This window comes from Siphateles boraxobius, unplaced genomic scaffold, assembly GCF_051911475.1.
Source record: "Siphateles boraxobius isolate OS27281-9 unplaced genomic scaffold, OSU_SipBor_1 6, whole genome shotgun sequence".
In the NCBI taxonomy this organism is placed as follows: Eukaryota; Metazoa; Chordata; class Actinopteri; order Cypriniformes; family Leuciscidae; genus Siphateles; species Siphateles boraxobius.
In genome coordinates this window covers 15,914,937-15,939,694 of record NW_027509186.1, presented here as the reverse complement: position 1 = coordinate 15,939,694, position 24,758 = coordinate 15,914,937, and the positions used below count along the sequence as shown (strand labels likewise).

Here is a 24,758-nt window from a genome sequence, read left to right as displayed (position 1 = left end):
AGGAGTAGAGGGTATCTTCAAGGTGATTTAGGTTCCCTGAGTGGGTTCAGTCATTGTAGTACAGTTTCATTGTGCATCACAATGTTCATGTGGCTCTGAGAACCGTTGCGTACAGTATGCAAAACTTGACATTTCTTTCAAAGGGTGGGGGGAGCCAGTCTGGAAATTACTGGACCATTAAAGTTGCAACTGCCAAATGAGCCACTAGCACCACCCCAACCCCAACCACCAACCCACCCATCCAAAACTGTTGGCATCTAGCACTCAAAAATTACATGCACATATTCCACACATAAAACTTAGCCTAAACACGTTTAAAAAGTATATATTGTTTGTGAAAAGTTGCTTTTGGCTTACAAGCTACTTCTCTCAGTTGTGGTTTCATCAAGTAAGTGTTTCCAGAACCTGTGAGAAACCTGAGAGAAACCAGATATAAACCGAAAGTGGACTGTCAAATCTTCATTTCATTATGTTCATTCTTAACATAATTGAGCGAAACTAATGTCCATTTCCTCAGAACAGAATAGCCTATGCAGTGAACCCCTAAAGCATATCTACAACAAGACCTTTAAAACCTCGTTTGCACCAATGCAACTGTGAATAATCAGTACGCAGGTGCTCCTACTGGTGTTGAATGAGTGGGAAGAGAATAAAGTCCCGTTCACACTAAGAACGATACCAAGAAGTTAACTATAACTATATTAGCATCCGTCCACCCCAATGGATAATAGCGTTCATTATTATTAGCGCACTGCAAAGTCAGTGGATGGACTTGTTGTCAATGTTTTAACTTTGTTTAAAACTTATTGTTACAGTTCTTGTCCTTGGTGTGAACAGTCCTTAAATTTGTGTCAATAATTCTCAATGCAAGCTGAACTCAAAAGATGTCAGCACAGTCTTCAAGAAAGAAATTTAACTAAGTTCAATCATTGAAAACAAGGTAACAAACGTTGCTAATTATTCTAAAGGTTCATAAAAAAAGACAACTCTGACTCATTGTGTCACCTCATTACAAACCTCAAAATAAGAAATAAGAAAATAAAAAAAATGCTTATTAATAAAAAAAAAGCAAAAGTATAAAAGTAGCCTGCATGGTCTGTATAACATGTGAGTTATATTCAAGTCTACTAAGGCCAAATGACAATTTTGAGAGACAGAAATTAAGTCAGACAGAAAAATTATCATTCAATGATGACTCAACTGTGAGCAATTTTGGTTGTTGATATATATATATATATATATATATATATATATATATATATATATATATATATCATTTAATTGACTAATTATATTGGCCTTAACCTCTAGAGACCCCATAACACCATTGGAAAGACAGGCCTTTCCTTAGTATGAAGAAAAGGCCTCATTATAATGACAGTTTCCGTTAAAAATTGAAGTAGTGCACATCATAAACTGATAAGATCTGCAGCCTCCACTGCAATGACTGATAAGATGATTTTACTTAATTTGCACACCTTCACTTTCACTTTTTTCTTCATGGAATTGTTCTTATCTTGTGGGTTGAGTTGCTTTTGAACCAATGGCATTGAATTAGAAAAATATGATTATATCATCAGCGTGGGTACTGGAAGATGCATGAGTGCACTGGTGTATCTTTAGAGAGGTGAGATGATGATAGAAGAGGTGAGTCTTCAACAGTTTTTTTTTTTTTTTGTGAGTTTCACTTGTGGCCAGAGCGACAGCTACCTCTGCATTTCGCCTTTCCTTTCATGTTAAACTGGCTGTTTTCCATAACATGATATTTTGTGATTATGGTATGGAAAATGGGAAAGAGTGGGCAGTTGCACCAAAAAAGGGCACAAAAAAGTGTGAAAATTAAGGCAAACCTATTAGTAAAACTAAACAATGTTTCCACTATTCATTTCTATTCAGCTTATTAATCTAGTCCTGTTCAACTAAAAAAACACAAGTGATTGTTTACCTCACTCCCATGAAAAATCGTATTAGATAGAAAAAAATGTGGTGTAGGATTTGCTATGAAACTAGTTTTTCACTACTAGAAACTGCTAGTTAATACATGATTATTCATTAAATAATTACAAATAGTAACAAATTGAATTAAACATGACATTTTGGAGTAGAAAGACTAAAATGGTATTTCCATGTAAAACATATTCAAATTTTTTTAATTTGCATCTATAAATATTTTTTTACAGTGAGTTAGGCATTAGTTAAAGTAGTTTTATGTCTCTATCATATATCTTTTAATGTATCGGATACAATATTAAACTCACAATTTAGAAATATGAAAATCATATTAGCTTTGTTCTATGACAGTATCGCTATTAAGTGAACATAGAAGTTTGAGCAGATGTGCTATTTCTAACATAAAAACTAATTTATTGTATTCCTCTTATAAAATGTTTACTTAATTGGAAATAGTAACATTAATCAACTTTCTGAGTTTTACCAGGTCCATATTTCTGCAGCTATCTTAAAGGGTTTTGATGGACAAATAAGTCAACAGCACAGATGCACTTGATTTCTAGAAGAAAAAAAAAATGGTGAAAGAAAGGAAGAAAAAAAGGAGAAGAAGACCAATCACAGATGTCTGAGGTGTAAGGGGAGGGGCTGGCTTGAGTTTAGAGGTGGCCTTGCTATATCTCACCCACATGTAGGCATCCACTGGTCGATGACACCTCTGGTTGAGGTTGCAATGCGCGGTAATGCATCTCTGTTGACTTGCTCGCGGCAGGACGCAGCCTCCACCTTGAGCTTATAGGTACGTCTTTGAAAGTTTCTGTGAGTCAGGCTCTTCTTCTTTTCCATAGTTTAGTGTCATCTTGCTGTTTCTCATCTTGTCTGCTGTCTGTCTACATCCTCCCCTCCCCCATCACCAAGTGCCGTGCTTTCTATATCTGGAAAAACATCTTTTGATTACAAAAGCATCCGTGCAAGTGTCTGATTGTGTGCTGAGGTCTTTTCTGACTGCAGGCCCGGAGAGGATGTGTCACTGTGCAGACAGGTTTTCCCCTGTTACTCATGGGCCTCTTTCTCTCGCTGTGTCTTTATGTGGGTCTGACCGATGCACTTTTGCAGTTTTCTAAAGTTATCACCAGCATTTGACTCTCTGTTGTACAATCTATAGTTGACTTTTTGGTCGCTCATAGATTTTTGTGGCCTGGGCTAATGTCTGTCATTGGACAGTAGTTTTGACATCTGGTGTACTGTAGTTTCGTACAATGAAGGGAAGGGTTTGGTTTGGTGATGGGACAGAGTGTAACCTGCATGTCACATTAAGACATCCACGGGCCTGTACGGCAGGTAAGTCAATTGCTCATACCGCAGAACTTGCAGTTGTTTTAGTAAAAATTGCATCGCAATTACATAGCCTTTTCTTCAGTTTCATTCTTCTTATTCTCACACTCACATAAGAATTCAACTGCATTGGGGCTTTAGAAGTGGGCGAAGAAAGAATAGGAACTGGTGAGGTATGTGACACTCTTTGTTTAGCATGGCATAACAGAGAGTAAAAATGTAAAACAAATTGGTCGTAGAAATAATTTAGCAAAACCTTAAGAAAGCAAAATAAGTTATTGGTGTTTCCATATGCATTTCATTTAGTCATAAACATAGAAACAACTTTCTGCACCTCTGGCCTGTTTCTTGGCAGTTGCTGTGATCACGATAGTTGTAGAATATAGAGTAAATGCAGTAATGCATGAAACCGTTCATGTTTATTTGACTATTTTAGATTTAAAATGTAGAATATGCTTAGCATTTTACATTTGCTTTACATACAGTACATAACTAGATATTTTTTGTCAAATTGGCTTGGATTATACGTTTTTTTGTGACTTATGAAAAGCAAAAACTTAGTAGCTTTTGGCTATTTGATATTAATTTTTGCATGTTTAAACACTAATTACTATATACTGTTAGATGCATTTATGGTGTAGCTTTAGTACAGTAATATGACTCACTTATATTACAACACACTAGCTTAAAATGTGGGGGAAAAAGTGGTACACACACACACACCCAAGCTAATGCTACAAATAAAGTTGCAAAGGACCACAGAAGTCTTTTCTGTTTTTAGCCGAGCATATTCTCTGTCAAAGGTACCGTTCACCGAAAAAAATCTGTAGTCATTTACTCACACATGTTTGTCATCCCAAACATTTAGAAAAATTGTCTCTGTGATTTAAAAATTCAATGTGTTTAGACACAATGTTCTTTAACGATCCTCTTTTGTGTTCTGCCGAAGAAAACAAGTCATACGGGTTTGGAACGACGTGAGAGTAGGTAAATCATGACAATTTTCATTTGTGGGTGAACTATCACTTTAAATAGGCTAACTTCGTTCCAGAAAACCTCATCGATAAGAACACGTATTTTGAGTGCGTAAACTCCCATCAGTTAATTTGGACAATTATGAAAAAGAAGTATCTGCACACACCTGTTTGATAAATGTTTTACAATGCTATGTGGTGTGTGTGTGTGTGTGTGTGTGTGTGTGTGTGTGTGTGTGTGTGTGTGTGTGTGTGTGTGTGTGTGTGTGTGTGTGTGTGTGTGTGTGTGTGTGTCTCACTTTTAGCCAGTTTAGCATCAATTCTAGTAATTAGAACATTGAGCATCGTCATCTCAGAACAATATGTTCCACAATCCGTCACCGTTGCGTCTGCGCTGAGGGGGAGTGATCGTATCAGCAAGTTTTGCAGGCATTTGGTAATCTTACTTTCTTTTGTACGCAATTGTGAGATCGATGACCAAAAACAGACAATGGGTCATAGGAATATCGCCGATTGAGATACTTGAATCTCGAACCTTGTACATCTCAATGATAATATCTAGAAACGGCCATTTTTTATTCCAGAAATGTCATGTTTTTTGGAGAGTCATTCTTTGCACGCACTTCAAGATCGAGTATTGAAATCGTGTCCACTTTCTGCGTGATTCTGAGGAATTAGTACACAGCTGCGATGTAGGCCTACTGTAATCAAACGTTCCACCAGACACCACATCACACTGCTACTACAGTAGATGCATATCTAAACCGACCTACTGTATGGCTTTGATACTGTTGTTGTTGATCAAACAAACTTGAACTCTTACGAGTCTCAGCGTACCGGCATTAGTCAGAGTTTCATATTCTGAGGAGGTCTGTGGCTTCATCGGAGTGCTTCACAACAGAATTTCAAAGGTGATGCAAAATTCGAAAGGCCCTTGCACCTTGACATGACCAGACATGCCCGCCTCCACTCTGTGCCAAACCTAGACAATGAAATTCCAGTTCATGGTTGAATGTATTGTGAGATAGAAATGATTAAACATTGCTAGAGTTTCATTTTGTGAATTAGTTTGTCTGCCTGATGGCTGAAAGTAGGTTGAAGGTGTTGTGACGCTGATGAGTTCCGAAAAAAAAAAACCCTACTGATTCTTCTGAATATGTCTTTCACAATCTCTGAAATTAAGTGAAATGCAAAGTTTCAAGCTTCGGGCTTATCTATGTTTCACTCTTTCTTTCGGTCTGTCTGTCTGTAAACCTTAACTACGAAAGATTGATTAATCTTTGGGTGCTTGTAAAATGACAATGATACTGGTTAGGATTAAACTATCTTCTTGTCTTACACATGACTGTCGAATGTCTAGAGATTGATATGATTTGTACACTACCACGTGCCCTCAAATGAAGGGACTAGAATAGCTATGACAAAAAAGTGCATTTGATTTTAGGAAATTAGATTTAAAAAAATGGGTAATTTATTTATGTATTTATTTTCGTGGCTTGATTTGGACTATCAATGATCTATTTCTTCAAAATCCAGTCAACCTGACAAGTCAATAAATAAATATATAAATAACTAAAAGCCAATAAATAAATTGACTTTGCATCAGAGAGAGATGGGTTTAAAAAATAACGTAATAAATCTCCTTATCAATTGCAATTTTGTTGTAGGCAACATCAAATATGCAATTTATATAATTACTGATTTTTTTTAAATTTTCATTTCATGAGAGAATATTTTAAGATTTGTATCTGAGAACCTTTTTTCTGTCTCTCTTTCACGTCGACTACGATTCCTTTGACAAATTTAAACAAGTTTCCCTTGACAAACTTAACCTCTGTTTTTTTTCCCCCTTCCAAAGGCTGACATGAGATTTCACAGCTCGACATCAAACCCGATCGTCTCACTTCAGCTGCCCCTTTCGCTCTTTGAAGATGATCCGCATTCATAACCCTCACCACGTGCCTTTTCTGCATCAGACGGAGCAGCTCCGTCAGGCAGGGACCCTTTGTGACACGCTTCTCACCGTGGAAGGCCTTTCATTTAAAGCCCATGCTCTGATCCTAGCGCTAGCGAGCAAGCGGCTCAAGCATCAGTTAACAAACCAGCACGGTCCAGGTCCGGGATACAGCTGCGCTATAGAAAGCGTCTCTCCCCACACACTCAAGCAAATCTTGGACTATGTGTACAGCGAATCGGTGGAGGTGCCCAAAGATGACCTGGAAGAGCTACTGAAGGGTGCAGAGTACCTGGAAGTGGAGTCTTTGGTGGAACAGTGTCAAGCACAACTTAGTAGTCCAAATTCCCCTACTAAGACAGACACAAAAATGGTAAAGTCACACCAAGAAGACAAAACATTCAAGCACACTGAGTTGTCTAAAAGAAGCCACTCTAAGGATAAAGTCAACCTCGATTGTTCTTTAAAAGAAGAACATTCTTCCACCAATAAAGACCACAAGAGGTCGGTCCATGATCCACACAAGAAAAGCTGTTCTCCTGTGTCTCCTCAGCCTCCCATGTTCACCAGAGAACCCATCATCTCCTCCAGCACCCCATCTTCGACCCCTCGCTTCTGTTGGCCCCCATGCAACCCGTCTCGTGGCATGGTGTTAAACTGTAGAGAAATTATGACCTTCCACTCGCTCCGAGCGTACCCGTACCCCACACCCATGTACCCCCTCCTGCACCGCTCGCTCCAACCACATGTCTCTTCCTCACTTATGGGTTATCCCGGGTTGCTTCACCCCTATCACCCTCTCATACACTCTTCTCAGATGACTCAAGACAGTCCCTTCGTTTCGGGTCTAAAAGGAAAGAACACCTCTATCAGTACAGCTTTAACAGAGTCCGTGTCAGAAAGTCAAGAGAGGTAAGAAACGACTTTCTGAAACGACAATTAAAAATGTTATTGATTTGATCAAATATCCAACAATGTGAAACTGATTTTAAAGATTCAAGTGAACATGAAGAGCTACGGTTCATTTGAGGTTTATTTTTTTATTTTCTGTCATATTGATAGTAATTTTTGCTTGATTTGGACTATTAGTTTTTTTCATATGCATACAAAACACAAAGCCAGATACATAAAGAAATTGTATCTGATGATTCTTTCAATGAATAAACAGATAAAATAACTAAAAGGCAATAAATAAAATGAGTTTGTTTTGCATATTTTACATTAATCAGAGAGAGATGGTTTAAACAAACGCAATCTTACAATTTGAACTCATGACTCGAGCTTAATTATCAATAAATATCAATGTACACATTTTCAAGTAAAACATTTTTTTTAATTGGTTTTAAATGGTAAACAATAGATATTGATCACTTTAAGATGCTTGCTATCTAATGCAATGGCATTCATGTTTAACGGGTGGCTAAAGGGAAAGTTCGCCCAAATATTTGTATTCTGTCATCATTTATTCACCCTCATGTAATTATGAACCTGTATGACTTTCTTTTCTTTCTTATTTTTTTTTTCTGTGGAACATAATTTATTTTTAATAATATTCAAATATTATTTATAATATTTGTGTCCATACAATGGAAACATTTTGGATACAAACATTCATCCAAATATATTTCGTAGAAAAAAGTGACCTATCTCTTTTAAGTGTTGAAATACTTTTGGGCTGTCTGTATATCTGAGCATTAAATTTCATAACATTTAAATATTAAGAAACTATATATATATTTTAAACTTTGACCTTCAGCAGCCCAGTGTCCATAGTCTTTTTTTCATGGAGAAGTCCAGGGTTATGAGACATCTGGGTATTGTCAGCATGATGAAAAATCTCTTTTATATAACGATATTTTCGGCAGGAAGCCACATTATAGTCAGTTAATTTCAGCGGAACACCATAAGCCTGGTAAACACTTTTTTTACCAATGCAACAACACATTTACAGTCATAACCAAAGCAAACACCACAAAATCCGACCTTGCATTACTTTAAAAAAAGGAATGCTTTCCTACTATGCAATACTATACTGAAGAAGATCACAATTGCTCGAAATCGACTTGATGGTTAAATATAAAATTCTAAATGATGTCTATACTTTTTTAAACCGTATTGAAGTTCACATGCACACTTCTTTCACTTATTTAGATAAAATAATGACCATCAAAAATATGTTTTCTTCAAACATTTGTATGTATTTGCATTGTATATATCAACAACAGTATTCTATAACATGTCTAAGTTAAGTTGAGAAGCAAATTCAATCAAGCATGTCAAACTTTTCACGGGTAGTGTATATGCTCTCTTTCTGTACTTTCCAACATACACATTTTCCCTAACCAGCCCCCTGTTCCACCTACATGAATAGTCTTTCAACAGGCTCCATTAAAATGAGGGGAACTAATAACGGCCTCTGGTTCAGCTGCACTGGAATAACAGTTTAATAAAAGACAATTATGCATAGATATTCTTGTAATGAAACACTTTGGGGTATGAATAATAAACATTGTTATGATTACTTTAATTCGTAATTAGACGTGTATGATGTATCTAGATGTGCTTGTGATCATACATAAAGACCTGTCAGTCAATATTTAAAGTGTTTCAGCCAGGATAAGCATCATGTGCACTAAATACTGGATATGTCAGGGGAGTGTTTTGGAAAACAACACTTACTATCAAGGCTGAAACTGAGGGGAGCCCCCCAATTGTCCCCAACTTTACAAACAGCAAATATGAAAGTCAGCCATCTCCACCCTCAGAGCATGATGTTCTATTTCTGAAGTCTGTTCCACCCCGCAATTCGCCACACACACAAACAAGTGCCCCATTCAAACAGAGATCTTTATGCTTGTTTTCCTCTATGTGAGTGTAAAATTGAAACTTTTTTTTCTTTTCTATGCATGCACATACATAGAAACAGAACAAACCACCCACTCACCAGTTCATCAAGATTCATGATTAAACATCCCAAATAATGTAAATATCTGAAGGCCTTTCATACATAAGGTAATAGGGTCACTTCTTATATTTTGAAGAGAATATTATTATTATTAATTTGGCTCTAAATATTTGAATCGGATATAAAATCGGATGATATTTTCTTCACACTGTAGATGCGCTGCAGGTTGCCTTACTCTGGCAGAGGAAACCAGTCAGCTTGCTTTGTTTCCTGCTACCTGAGCGCAAAACCTTTGTTCTTACACTTTTTGGTCACGTTTTAGACAGAAGGAGGTGATGTAAGTCTAAATTGATCTTCTTAATGGTTTGATTAAACAGATTTGAGATGCATTTGAATGGCAATTTTCTGCCGTGTGGGGCTACAGAGCACTGTATATCGAGTTTTGTTCATAAATTTACTCTTCGTATTCTTCACACCTACGCATTTCTTATTATTTTTATACTTCATTAGGTGCATCCTGGGATGTTTTTTAAAGCGTTGAAGGAATGCATATGTAAGCTGACACTTTACTTGATTAAAGTGTAAAATAAAGTAGTAAAGAAAGTCATACCTGGGCATATTTATTTTTGTCTAAGGAAGTAATTACAGCATTTAGATCAAAAGTTTTTTAAGAGCATGTTAAACAAATTCAGGCAAGTGTCTTTTAAAACTTTTAACTGGTGTGCACTCTCTCCTAAATAATAGCACAAATGTGACAAAACACTAAACCACCTGAAACCTTGTGGGTTTCTCACTGACCTTTACCTGCTGGTCATAATTAGCTGTGGTCTAGCTAAAGCGCTTGAATGTGTTGAAATGCATCTCTAGAAGCGCAACTGAACCTGCAGGTGTTAGCTGACCAGATCAACAAGTGGTTAAAAAAACACCAGAGGAAAATGCAGTGACTCGGTTTTTGAAGTTATAAGTTGATGATGAATAAAGCCCTAAAAGCTAATGTCACTAGTTATGCACGGAAAATATGGACATCTTTGAATAAGTGTTAACATGACAACATTTTCCACAGGAAGCCAAAGGTTCAAGAGGAGAGGGAGATATGCTGCAGACACTGCGGTAAGCCGGCCCTGGAAAACCCCTGGAGGCCAACCACTGGGTCATCAACCTCAGGTAATATGTTGTGTAAATGCACAAAAATTAATCTGGAATAATTCTATACACTCGTATCTGCACAAAATAAAGAAGGCATATAGATACTCATGCAGAAGCTTGCAGAAACACAAACTGATTTAGATTTTACCTTGGATGCAATGACATTGTTCGTAGTTCAGAGGAATGGATGCCCGCAACAGGATGTAAATGTTGTGTATCTCTCAAAGAGCTGAAAGCAATTTAAAGTAGAGATGGTGGCCGTTGCCACCCTTCCTCTGACAGCAGTAAAAGAAAGGATAGAAGACAGTGGAAAAAATGACGTTTTTTGAAATGTAAAATTGAATGCATCTATAAGTAGAACTTGAGCAAGAATTGAGCTTTCAGCAAGAATTTACCATTAAATGGTTTTTATTTTATTTTACATGTACATGTACAATTATGCATTTTGCAGATGATTTTATCTAAGGCGTCTTATAATAGAAGAACAAAGCTATTCGTCAAAAGGCCAACAATATTTATAGTCAATGCCAGGAGTCTACTCTTATAGTCTATTATAGTCTAATCTTAGAAGAAAATGTTCAATATAGAACCTTAAAGTGTTCTGTCAGGCACTTCATACTGTATAGAACCTTTTAGAGGGTCCCATCATAGGATAATTTTATGAATTTAGTTTTAGTTCATTATTTTTGTTTAAATTAATTATTTAGTTTAATTAAACTTTATGAATATAACGGATCATAAAAATACTTTTTTCACTAGACAAAAATTTAAATAACCTTTAAAGCATGAAAGTATTATCCAATCATTTAAAACATTTTTGGTATCGCCAGAACGCCCACCACACACCAGCTTACTGGTGGAGAGGAGACAGTGATGAAGCCAATCAGTCAATATGGGGATGATTAGGAGGCCATGTTGGACAGAGGCCAAGGAGCAAATTTGGCCAGAATACCGGGATTACACCCCTACTCTTTTTCGAAGGACATCCTGGAATTTTTAATGACCACAGAGAGTCAGGACCTCGGTTTATATAGAAAATGTTTATTCTAAGAGTGGAAAGCTAGACTGTGAAACAAGGTAGAGCAGAGGTGAAATGCAAAGTTTGTTATTTTTTATCGTTATTTATCTATATGTGACCCTGGATCACAAAACCAATCATAAGTAGCACGGGTATATTTGTCACGGGTATACAATACATTATATGGGTCAAAATTATTGATTTTTCTTTTATGCCAAAAATTATTAGGATATGAAGTAAAAATCATGTTCCATGAAGATATTTTGTTTCGAACCCAAATTCCTAAAAATTATTTCCTACCCAAAAAATTTATTTTTGTGAGTGAATGCAGCACAATAGTGAACATAAATGGACAACTTTAAAGGCAATTTTCACAATGTTTCGATTTTTTGCACCTTAAGATTCCAGATTTTCAAATAGTTGTATCTCGCCTAAATATTGTCCTATACTAACAAACCATACATCAATGGAAAGCTTATATGTTCAGCTTTTTTGATAGCATTATTATTATTTATAATCTCAATTTTTTTTTAATTGACCCATGTAACTGTTTTTTTTTTGGTCCAGGGTCACACATATATTATTATAATTTTTTTTTTTTTTTCATTCCTATATCTCAAACAGCACAGCATGGCACCAGCAATGCCACAGTCATAGATTCAATCTCCAGGGAATGCATAACTGATAAATTGTGATGTAATGCAAGTCACTTTGGACAAAAGTGTCTACCAGGTGCATAGATGTAAATAAATGCTAGCATCTAGCATTATAGATGAGTTAAAATGCTACAATGACTTTGTAGAACACATACATTGGCCTAAAACAGAAGTTTTGATAGACTTGATTTTGTCTATGGGGAATTGTTAGATTGTTGGCCGATCTCACTTCAGGTTGACAGGTTGTCCTCTTCTCCGACCAGCTGGGACAGGACGGCTCCCAGCCCTCTGTCCGACGCATCTGTCTGCAATAAAAAGGGGAGATCTAAGTTAGGAGACTGTAAGAGTGGCCCATCACACAGAGCAGCTGTCACTTTGGTTACAGCCTATTGGCACAGCTCAATCCACTGGACCGGATTTGGAGTTTTCTTTTTAGTAAGATCAGTCAGCGGGCTGGTTAGCTCAGAATAATTAGGCACAAACCTCCTATAATATCCCACAAGCCCCAGGAACTGTCTCGCCTGCTTTTTGGTCTTGGGATTTGGGCAGGCTCCAATCGCACCGGCCTTATCAATTTGGGGATGCACCTGCCCATGTCCCAAGTGGAAGCCCAGGCACTGTACCTCCACACTCCACACACAGTTGGGCAAGAGACTGACAGAGAGAGGGGAGAGGCGAAAATACGCAGAGGCTCCGGCACTCTCGGACACGTCCCCTTGTGTCCAAGGTCCGTAACCCTGGGAAACCTCAGAGGCCAGACTGCCTATTCCCTGCTGTGGCTGTCGCGGGGGGGCATTTCTCCACGACCTGGGAATAGGGACGGGACGAGAGAGAAACATTAGGGAGGGGCTCGCCGCCCCCTGTGCATGCCGCCCTATGATCCTCGGCCAGCTGGATTGCCACGTTCAGTGACAGTCGGTGGTGGCACTGAACCCACTCAGCAGTCCTGCGTAGCAGACGAGCGATGGACTGCTCCAGCACCACCAGGTCGATTACTTCCTTGACATCTCGGGGCTGGGCCATCAGCCACTTGGCCGGCTGCAATCCCCCAGCTCCACTAACCGAAAACGCTGGCGGTGTTGTTCGGTGGAGCGGATGACCCGTTGAAGGATGAGGAAGGTAACATACTTTTCCGTCATTCCAGTTGAGGTTTGTTACCTTCACTGCATAGCCCTTGGTAATTACATCATTCATAAAATGAACATAGTCCTGATGAAACAATGGATTCTTCAAAAACTTTTTTCTCACATCGCTTGAGGTCGCCATATGGCAGGAAGTTCGCCACAGGCAACTGTTGTGCTGCTAACTGTGCTTCCCCGGACAGCAGCGGAATCAGGCGCACCGGCCTCCTCCGCTTTCTTCTCAAACAGGTCCACAAACGCCTCTGAGTCGTTTTAAATAGAGGTATGTGGGAGAAGGTGGAGGCTGCGTCCGGAAGACCCACCGGTCCTCCTCCTGCCCCTGGTCCAGCAGACGGAATCGATCCTCCTGCTCCAGTTTGAGGTCCATAAGGGCTTGGTGTTGTGTCTGGTGGAGACCGGTGAGCAATTAGACCAGCTCAACAGGTGGTATTTGTGCTGGCTGCATGGCGGCGTGCACACTTCTTCTCCCAGGGTTTCGGCACCACTGTAACAATGTTCGTAAATAAAAGCACTCATGCGCATTCAATATAGAGTGACAAAAATTTCCAACACATAAAACATGTCCTCAGAGCTCTATTCATCCTGTCTCTTTGTCAGTTACTGGAATTAGAGACAGGTGTTAATCATCATGCACTTCTCACCGCTCGTCTTTGCTCTCTCTCCCCGTGCAGACTCAGCTTTACTACACCCCCCTTGTCACAGTCACATTTGTTTCTTTTGTATTATTCAATAATTATTATTTTTTTATTGCTGAAGTAAGAGAGCTGAACTTTATTCTTCATCCTATTCTCCTGCAATCCAGAATAGCAGCACAGCTGAAATGTTTTTTTGAGCTGCGCCCTCTACTGGACAGGCGTGCATTTGCATTTCCTTCAGCCTGAGACTTATTCATTTCACTTTGGTGAAAGCACTTTTACATTTGCCTACGTAACCTTTTTTTAAATATTTTTTTCTTATGAACCTTTTTTTACTTGTGTCATTAAAAACAAATAAGCAAGCCCAGTCCAGGTGAGAAAAAGTAAAGCAAAAGAAACATAACACATTACTTTACATGAAAAGTAACCAAGTAACACAGAGTTTCTGTTTTCTCTGGTTATCAGACATTAATGCAATACATCCGTGCAATACACCTGCTGTTAATCTGCTAGGACAAATGTGTGAACTTGAAGGGAAATTACTTCATGCATCAGATTCAAAAAAAAAATCACACCTGGTTAAATGTTCATAAAAAGTTATTTCTGAGACGCACTCCTGCAGCATTTGTTTTCAGATGCCGCTTGGCATCTAATGCAATGACATTCATGCATTGTAAGCTACTTAAGTGTGTAGATACTTTTTAGGGTTCACTGTCACAATATTGGTTGTGCTTTGTCCTAGGTCACATAGGGTTCTCTCATTGTACAGAACCAAATGACCCCTTACCTTTTAAAACGGGGTGTAAAGCTGTGTGCGACAGAAAACTGTGGCTTCTCGTGGTGCATCAGCACAGTCCTGCGGTTGATTGGCTCTGTGCTCCATGGTGGTTTGAATACAGTACCAAAAGAGAAGTGTCGACTTGTTCTTTCTACATCCAATTTGGGGTTAGAGCGCTTTTTATGTGTTGAGCTTGTGTGCACGTCGGATCATTTTGGGGTGAGAATGATAGTAACACATTTTTATGATGTTATCTTTAAGAGAGCATGTAACCTATACTGTATTTAGTGCATCACATACACGTGGGTAGTTTTAGTTTTAAAATAAATATAAATGCATACTTCTATTAATTAAAATGTAAAGTGTATATTTAGGGAATGCAGTTTTTTTTACACCTTGTAGCTTTTTTTGCAATTAACTGAAATTGTCCTGTGGATTTTTTTTTATAACATATTCTAATGTAGTCTCTTATTTATTTGCAATTGCATGTAATTATTAAAGTAGGTTTAGAAGAAAAGCATGTCAACAACCTATGCATTAAGTTCTGAAATATAACATTTTCTTCCATGAACTTGCATGAAAATATTTGTCTCACAACCTAAAAATGTGCTTCATTTGACTCTTTCAATCTGACAACATTTGGTTACGCCAACTCAAGTCATTTTAGGGTACCAGCTGCACAGTTTCCAAAGTGTCCAGATGCGTTTTGGTTTTATTAAAATGTTTTAAGAATGGTTGGGCACATTGTACGATGTCACCTATTCAAACAGCAAACTTGTGCTGTAATGGCGCAAGTTTCTGCAGCAGTTTTATGTTACTGTGCTGCATCCTGGTTTAGTGTTGTGTGAGAGAGTGTGGGGTATGTGGGAATGTGTGGGTGTTTATATGTGTGAATACAATGTCTGTCATGTGCACGTATGTTTGCTTTAGTTTCACACAACTTTTGTGTTTGCTTTTTTTTTCAGCATGCTCTGAAGTGTAAGCTTACACAACCTTGCAAGTGTCCATATGATTGTCATAAACTCTTCTTAGCAAATATAAAGGCAGAAAGTGTTAACCATGCTTTTTTCACACTGAGCTGTACAGGGGAGGATGTGGTGTGTGAATGTATATGTGTATGTGTGTGTGTGTGTGTGTGTGTGTGTGTGTGTGTGTGTGTGTGTGTGTGTGTGTGTGTGTGTGTGTGTGTGTGTGTGTGTGTGTGTGTGTGTGTGTATGTGTGTGTTCGTGTGTGGACAGGGAGAACTATAAACTAGGCTGCACACCAAGTTGCCACAGGATGTGTTTATCTAAAATTGGGCCCCTCGGCTGCGCACTACCAAAGCTTAGATGTCACTTTATTTTTGACCATAAATCACTTTTAATCTTGAAGTTTTTACATTTGATATAAAATAAACATAAGATTGGTTTATTATTTCAACAGAACTGGATATTTAAAAGCTAGAATTCAAATTCATGTTTTGATTTCTTTCCGATGAAGATTCCTTAACAAGCAGTGTCATTTTTTTTTTCTGACTTGAGGAAACGAATTAAAATTATACACACAAAAAAAAACATTTAGTCAAAGATATTGTTGTTCTGTCTCTGTCATCATTCATACAGTTAATACTATTTATTTTTTTATTTTCTTTAACTGTGTAAGCATATTAGCAACAGCTATTATATAAAGAAAGGTCCTCATTGGTTCATTTAAACATGTAAATTAAGAGAAAGTTTTATGATTACAGAAAACAAAAAATGCACCTAAAACATTTATAATAAAAAGAAAATAAACCAAAGTCTGAGAGCACTGATGCAAATGCATCTTCTGCATTTTCTGATTTAATACAAACATTTCCACAACAAATTATCATCACAGCAATTAGAGTGAGCTTATTTCACACTTTGACATTTATGAGTTTTTGGTTTGTCCATCTTTTGTTTTAATGACAACAGATTTCGAGCTGCATGAACATTTACGGGTTGAGCATCTTATGCAGAATTCAGTTTAAACAAAAACATTTTAAACAGAATTTGAGATTAATAAGAATACTTTTGAATACTGTACAGAAGCCCTGAAATGCCATACACGATTCTTTATACATTTTTTTTTTGTCTTAAGAGAGTTGTACAACATATTTCTCTGGCCAGCTGCAAACCATTTAATCAAACATCGTGCAGACATCTCAAGTGGACTGGAAATGAGATTGACCACATGTTGATTCTGATAAAGTTGTGGTCTTTTGAAAGTGGTCCAAATGAAAATGTACTTTGTATACAAAGTTAGTGAAACAAACAAGATGTTCAACCTGCGAATGTTCGTGCAGCTCGAGATCTGCTGTCATTCAAGGCTTAGTCTACTGATAAATGTCTAAAAGTGTGAAATTCAGTTCACTCAAATTTCTGTGATAATATAATTTAAAATGCATGTTCGTATTAAATTAGAAAATGCAATATAGAGGCAGACATTGGTATTTTATTATTATAAATGTTTTAGGTGATTTTTTTAATGTAATAAAAAAAAGCTAAATTATTGGTAACACTTTACAATAAGGTCTCATTTGTTAATGCTAGTTAATGTTTTAACTAAAAATAACAATTATTAATCTTTGTTAATGTTAGTTAATCAAAACAATTGTTCATGTTTGCTCAAGCCCATTAAATAATATTAACAGATTTTTGATTTTAATAATGTATTAGTAAATGTTGAAATTAACATTAAGATTATCAAATGCTTTAGAAGTATTTTTCATTGTTTTGTTTTTTTTCATTTTAACTAATGTAGGGTAATTATAACAAATGGAACCATATTTGAATGTGTTACTATTATTTTTTATATTAAGTCTCGTTTCACTTTCACGCGTGGTTTACTGGTGTTTTAACAGGATGGAACAATCATCACCAGCAGCAGCACATCAAATTTAAACATATTTGAGCAGATATGAGGGGCCAAAGAACTGACCAGCATCAGACCAAAAATAACCCTGCTTTCTCGTCAAGAACTGAAACTGTTTTTGCCTCAGAGACCATGATGATGTGTTGAGAGTTTTAGTCGAACGGTCACTCTTTCTGTCTTAAAAGAACATGCATATACAACAACAGGCATATATTCACCATTCAAAAGATTGAGGTCAGTCCGATTTTTGCTTGTTTGTTTTGAAAGAAATAATACTTTTATTTAGTAAGGATGCCTTAAATTAATCCGAAGCGATAGTAAAGACATTTATAACATTACAAAAGACTTGTTTCAAATAAATGTTCTTTTGATTGTTCTATTAAATCAAACAATCCTGGGGATAAAAGTCAGTTTTCACAACAACAACAAAAACAAAAAAAGTTTTAGAAGAAAAAGAAGAAGAATGAAATGTTTCTTGAGCATCAAATCAAAATAAATGATTTCTGAAGGATCATGTGACCCTGAAGACTGGAGTAATGATGCTGAAAATTCAGCTTAAACATCACAGGAATAAATTGTAATAATATTTATTATTATGTATAATATGTTGTTGTACAATATTACAGTTTTGACTGTTTGATCAAATAAATACAGCCCTTGTGAGCATAAGAGACTTCTTTCAAAAACATTTAAAAAATATATTATAACCGCAAACCTTTGAATGTTTGGGTTTTGAATAAGTGCTAAAAAATTAATTTAAAAAATGAATCTGCATTCATGCAAAACAAAAAAATAAATATTTAATGCGTGAAAAACGGGTAAATAGACTTTGAAGATTATATGTAAACTGAGCCACATATGACTGTTCAAACCTCTTTGTCTGTGGTTTTCTTCTGAAATGAAACTGCATTAAAAAGATTGTCCACTGATAACAGAGAAGTGTTCTATTTCTAGTCTACTTGTTCACAGTTACTCAACTACTGTTTGTTGTTCTGCCATCACCCTGTTGGCAGGTTCGGGGGAGATGGCGTTCAGGTGTAAGTTCTGTGGCCGAGGTGGACGGGACAGGCGATCTCTGCGCTCGCTCAGGAGAGGTGTCGGGGGAGAGAAGCCTTACCAGTGCAAACAGTGTAGCAAGAGGTTCAGCCTTAAACACCAGCTGGACACTCATCACCGGGTCCACACAGGTACAACCAACATTTAAACCCATGAGCAGAGTTTGAGCTCCAGCTGAACATCCTCACTCTCTGAGAAATCAAACCTTGTTTCACTGAATCAAGATTAGATCTTTAATCCGAATCAGTGTTTTAGTAGCATTGAGATACTATTATATCCTTTTATATTTTGAATTCGTTTTGATTTTCTGTTCGTCCAGGTGAAAAACCATTTGAGTGTCGGCTGTGCGGCCAACGTTCCCGTGACTATTCGGCTATGATCAAGCACCTGCGCACTCACGGTGGCGCCACACCGTACCAGTGCACCCTGTGCCTGGAGTTTTGTAGCAGCCTGGCAGCCATGCAGAAACACCTGAAGAATCACCCTACGCAAGACTTCCCTCCAGACTGGAGCCTGAGCAGCACATACCTGTACAACTGCCACACCTGACCATGCAAATACTGGACATTTGAGTCCATGGGGAGAAAATGTGTAGATATGGTACATTTAATACAGTTTTGTTATTTTGAATACTTTTATGAATCTATTTTGAAGCCATTTTACACATATGATAATATATTTAATTTACATACAAGGGGCATTTATGCCAATGACGGATGTTTTCTTTGAAGACGTCTAGAGGAAGTAGATTGTAATTTCATTACATATTTTTCTCTGTGAAATATCAATCATCACAATAGCATACAAAATGCACGTTTATTTATTGAGCTGGTAAAATCTGAAGCATTTATCTAAGCACTCACTATGTGATCTATTTACACACTGTATTCAATCTTTTAATAAAAGCATTATGATTAAAACTGAAAGCGTTTGTGGCTTTTTTTAATCCGTGTCTGGAAGTATGCAAATTGATCTACATGAAAGCCTATGAAGAAGAGTATGACAGTTGGCCTATATTCTGAATAAATACATAGTTTAGTCTTGAAACTTTTCCAAGCAGCTGATTTTTTGTCAGCAGAGCACTTTTGTGCAATCAATCTGTTTGTTCAATCTAGCCTATTTTTTTCTGTTCCGAACCAATGCAACATGGAAATTGTCCTTGCCCTCCAACTTCCCCAGCACCACCTGCTTAAATCTCCTAGGGGATTCTCCCTACTTTCCTCACTCAAAAAAAAAATAAGCTGTTGAACGAACTTAATTAAATTAAGGAAAGCTTTTCCACGAAAATTAATTCGATTTTTACAACAAAATCTATTTTTTTTTTAATTATTTGTTGTAATCTTGTTGCATGAACTTAAATTAATTTAGTCATTGCTGCTAGATAAAGTTTTGTCAGGTTGACTATATTTAATTTTTGCCCTGCCTAAAATCACCAACATTATAATTTTGGCTAATTTGACTCTACAGTTATTTCCAATGATAAGAGCTACTAGTGTTCAGTTTAATTTAAACCACTTTTTTACAGAGTAATATTGAAAATTACTTATGCAGGTCTGCAAATGAGGTTTAATGCATGTATAGAGTATATTGAGCGCCCACAGCCCAAAACTAAACACAGTCACCACTCTTCTGCATAATGTCAACCACAAAATTCAAAAACATTACAGAAAGTCTTCTAAGTTTCTAACATTACTGAATATTAAACATTAACATTAACTAACAACATCTTTCCATTTACAGAAAAACATAAAATAACACTTCAACCCCTACATTTATCCTCCTAATGCAGTACCTTGCAAAGCATGCTGGGAACTACAGATCCACTGCCCAGTTAGTTGTCAACAAAAATGATTAATGTAGTTATCTCAGAAATTAATTAAGTAAACTTCAGTTTTAAATATTAAACAATTAAATTAAGTTGTGACAAAATTTTAACAAATGTGTTACTCTAGCTTATTTTAATTAATTAAATTTAACAAGAGGCAAAAGTTAATTTTTCGAGTTCTCGCAGCAGCTCGCATTCTATTCGCTGTATTTAGTGCATCTTTCGGCAGAAGCCTTAAAGGGATAGTTCACCAATAAAAAAAAATTCTGTCATCGTTCACTCATCCTCATGTCGTTCCAGACCCGTACAGCTTTCGTTCATCTTCGGAACACAAATGAAGATATTTTAATGATATCTGAGAGCTTTCTGTCCCTCCATAGACAGCTGAGCAACTAGCACTTTGGCACTTCAAAAAGTTCATAAAGAGATCGTAAAACTAATCCATATGAATTGAGTGGTTTAGTAAAAATTTTCTAGAGAAATGATTGCTTTATATGATGAAAATATTGAATTTAGGCTTTTATTCACATATAATCATTGATAAGTGAACATAAACAGAAGCTCAACCGAGCTTAACGCACGATAATTAACCTCATAAGTTCTTGCTGAAGGTCAAACATACTATGTAACAACACGAGAATAAACCTCACTGGCTCTCACACGTCAAGAAAACATGCTTGAGCTTCTGTTTACTGCAACTGATGTGTGAGTTAGTTGATGAATGATTATATGTGAATAAAAGCCTAAATCTGTTCATTATATTAAGTTATCATGTCTCTTCATAAAATTTGGACTAAAAAGCTTGATTCATATGGATTCTTTTTTGATATCTTTATGAGGTTTTTGAAATGTCAAAATAATAGTAGCGTAGACTGTCAACAGAGGGTCAGAAATCTCTGATTTCATTAAAAATATCTTCACTTGATTTCTGAAAATAAACGAAAGTATTATGGATTTGGAATGACATGAGGGTGAGTAAATGATGACAGAATTTTCAACTCATCATCATCAGTGTAACAGATCTAGTCCACCAAGAAAGTCTATATACATTCTATTCTTATCAATAAATACTGTTTAAATCTATTCAGAGTTGTCATGATTGAAATGAATGAATGAAACTGTTCTAGCTTTCCACACTTGACAATTACATACAAACATAAATAGATAATTCTATATGCTTCCTAGAATTGAAAGCATTTAAAACTTTTCTCATTTAGAACGATAACAGCTTTTAAAATGAAAAGCTTCTATGTATAATAATGCATAGAGCAAAGTTAAGGCTCGGATTTTCAAGTGCTAAAGTCACTCGCAAGTTCACTGTTGTACCCACACCGTCTGCGTGGTCCCAAAAAATTGGGCTGCACGCGGACGGAGTGTGCGGACGTCCTAGGTACACTTTGGGCATAAGTCTCTCAACTGGCAAAACATTGCTGTGTGGTGGCAACGACTGACTGAAAGTGTGACCTCTTTGTTGGCGACCACAGATCCTTCACCATAGAACACCACCGTGATGATTATCATAGTTTACTGCCACTCTGTAGGTCAAGAATACCCAAACATTTGTTTGTGTGTGTGAAAAATAGATTTATTTCTTCTGCGACAGCAAGAATAATAACAGACAAGAATTTCTGAAAAACATTAAAAATATTGCATTTTGTTTGTACAAATATGGGACTCTTTCTCATCGTCATATGTAGGCTATTCTTTCTTTGCTTTTTTTAAATAGAAATGTAGCATTTTTAAACTTAATTTAGGTCACTATAGTCATTGGAAGGATTGTTACCTATTATTACAAATTATTACCAATTAATACCGCACAGCATTTTCACCCCTTGTCCCGCACCTCGCATATTGAGAAACTGTCCCGAATTTTCATTGGTCTGTTGGTTTTTAATTATCATATTAATAAAACGTGCATGCGTTCTTTTGCCTTTGTAAGAAAGTATTTTATTTATTCTTTTTGCGGCGTAGTTTTTCACCTGTTGCCTTTGGCTTGCTCAGTTGGGGATATTCAAATTAATTAACCAATCATACCATTGATTAGCTTTACCAAACTTGGATGTCTTTTTTTCCAGTAATAAACAAACATTGTTAAGTTGTTTTGATTGTCAACTAAAGTTTTTGGTTTAATATATTCTTAATATATAAGACTGTCAATGATATCATTTCATGTCATATTTTATTTGTTCATTATTTATTTTGTTGGATTTTAGTTGGACTTGGTCAGTTCAAAATAGTTATCTGCATGATGCCTGCCGGCTCAGTGATGTTGATTTAAAATGACATGTAAAATAAAGACATGTTATGTTACCTAGTGATGTAATGGTGTTTTCTAGAAGGGACTAAAGAACAAATAATTTTTATCAGCTGAAAGGCAGAATACAAATGTTTTTTTATTAAGTTACATAGACATTATATAACAGTTTCAGGTTATGTTTAAGTGTTGGTAACATTGTCCCACACAAACTAATAATTGTCCCACATTTGGTTTGTTTGATGGTGGTCACCTTATGTGCAACGTGCAGGTAAGTGAATGTTAAAAAAAAACAGCACACTGACTCATTAAAATAATGGCATTATTGATCCAGTCTCACTTTACAGATTAATTTGACAGAATCCTTTACTGAATATATTTAGGGACTAAAATATGTGAACATTCCAGAAGCTGGACCGCTAAGAAATGTTGCATAGGCTACACGCAATGTAGCCTAGTAGGCTAATGTCCCCAGCAAACACATGTTCCCACTTGTTTTGTTTTTTAACCAAATAGGAACATTCAAGGAACGAGGAAACTACAAGGAACCAAAAATTAACGTTCCCAGAACGTACTGGAGCCGAAAAGTGTTGGCTGTACCATAACGCCAACAGGGAATGTTCTTAGAACATTCTGGCAAGGTTCTCAACATTTTGAGCAAAGTGTTCTTTTAAAGTTATCTGGAATTTTAACACCAAAATAATGTTATTTGTGTTATTATAATAATAATAATAATGTTATTAATAATGTTATACTATCAACTCAAGCTTTTTACTCAAGTAAAAGTGTAAAAGTAATGGTTTCAAAACTACTTAAAGTATAAAAGTAAAAGTAATGTAAGGGGAAAAAATGCCATTAAGGACAAAAGCTTAGGCCACACCACAGGGGCCTATAGTGCACTGCCCCAGCTTTCAATTTCAATTTTAGTAGGCCTACACTGCAAATAAATTAAAGAACCATACATGTGTACTACTGAGCATTAACGTGTTTCATGAAGCGGAAGATAGAGTCACCTGTCACAGACAACTTTCTGCATTTTTACTTAGTCTGTTTATAAGCTGTTTTAAAAATATATATATTTTGACCCTATAATGTAGGGTTGCACACACACACACACTCTCTCTCTCTCTCTCTCTCTCGCTCTCTCTCTCACACACACACAAACACACTCTCTCTCTCTCTCTCTCTCTCAAACACACACACACACACACACACACACACACACAATCTCTTCTCTCTCTCTCTCTCTAACACACACACACACACTCCCTCTCTCTCTCACACACACACACACACACACACACACACACACACACACACACACACACACACACACACACATAACGATTATCTTTGCCACTTATCTCGCAATTGTCATACAATATGTATTGTAAAAACGGCTGTCCCCAAATCAATATTTGACGCGATTTGCCCCGTGTTCTTGAGCAGAAAACTGCTGACATGTTTTTAAGCTCCGTCGCTTACCGCATCTCTAGGTTTCCTTCGGAGGAGTTTTGCCGCTTCGCACAACCAAATGAATCTTATCTCAAGTTAGCAAGAAAACACAAAGCCAATCAGTTTAGCGATTCAAAGAGGCGGGACTCAGATCTATTAACCGTGTATGTTATTGGTAATTTTTTTTGAACGATGACAAGCCGGAATGACAGCAAGACGAAATGAAATGGTAGTAACGAGGCAATTTTTAAAATGTAAGGAGTAGAAAGTATCCTACAGATAATTGCGTGAAAATGTAAGGAGTAGGCCTAGCCTAGAAGTAAAAAGTCGGCTGAAATAATTACTCCAGTAAAGTATAGATACCCAAAATTTCAACTTGGTTAAGGTAACTAAGTATTTTACTTCGTTACTTGACACCTCTTATAGCCTACTGACTTCACCCTGTGCAGCAATATGCATTCAGGTTTTACATTAATTTACAGAAATCAGCAGCTTGAATGAACATTGCTGATTTTATCGGATTGTCAGACTAGATTCTGCAATTCATTCAGTTAACGGACGCTCTGAGGTAAAGTGTGTTTAGACTGCAGATTAGCAACGATTGTGTTTAATTGTAGCTACAGTGCAATCATTACATAGTACAGAAATTATCTTAATTCCATAATGTCCTTACACATAACCATATTGCTGGCCATAAACTGAGAAAGTGCGCGTCCGGTGTGCGATACCGAGTTGTCCTAGACGCGACGCTGCGCTTCTCGTCCGGTGTGCGACCCCCTTTAGAGAACGTCAGCCCTTTTTGG

At 36.8% G+C, this 24,758-nt stretch overlaps 1 protein-coding gene across 2 annotated transcripts; it reads left to right on the top strand.

Moving 5' to 3' along the window:
• The first annotated feature begins 2,606 nt into the window (after positions 1 to 2,606).
• On the top strand, positions 2,607 to 19,341 carry zbtb32 (zinc finger and BTB domain containing 32). Of its 2 annotated transcripts, none has more exons than XM_077207864.1 (5): positions 2,607 to 2,746; positions 6,115 to 7,122; positions 10,179 to 10,279; positions 18,379 to 18,552; positions 18,741 to 19,341. In XM_077207864.1, the coding sequence occupies exons 2-5, from the start codon at positions 6,188 to 6,190 to the stop codon at positions 18,968 to 18,970; spliced, it is 1,440 nt and encodes a 479-aa protein (XP_077063979.1). In that variant the 5' UTR covers positions 2,607 to 2,746; positions 6,115 to 6,187; the 3' UTR covers positions 18,971 to 19,341. The 2 variants fall into 2 exon arrangements, with proteins under 2 accessions (XP_077063979.1, XP_077063980.1); XM_077207865.1 differs by lacking the exon at positions 2,607 to 2,746 and adding an exon at positions 2,982 to 3,288.
• The last annotated feature ends 5,417 nt before the right edge of the window (positions 19,342 to 24,758 follow it).

Bases quoted from the DNA above. Each gene is read 5' to 3' on its own strand.
- zbtb32 (XM_077207864.1), top strand. From the start codon at position 6,188: ATGATCCGCATTCATAACCCTCACCACGTGCCTTTTCTGCATCAGACG. The intron at 7,123-10,178 runs GTAAGAAACGAC...CATTTTCCACAG, and splicing joins GTGTCAGAAAGTCAAGAGAG to GAAGCCAAAGGTTCAAGAGG. The intron at 18,553-18,740 runs GTACAACCAACA...CTGTTCGTCCAG, and splicing joins TCATCACCGGGTCCACACAG to GTGAAAAACCATTTGAGTGT.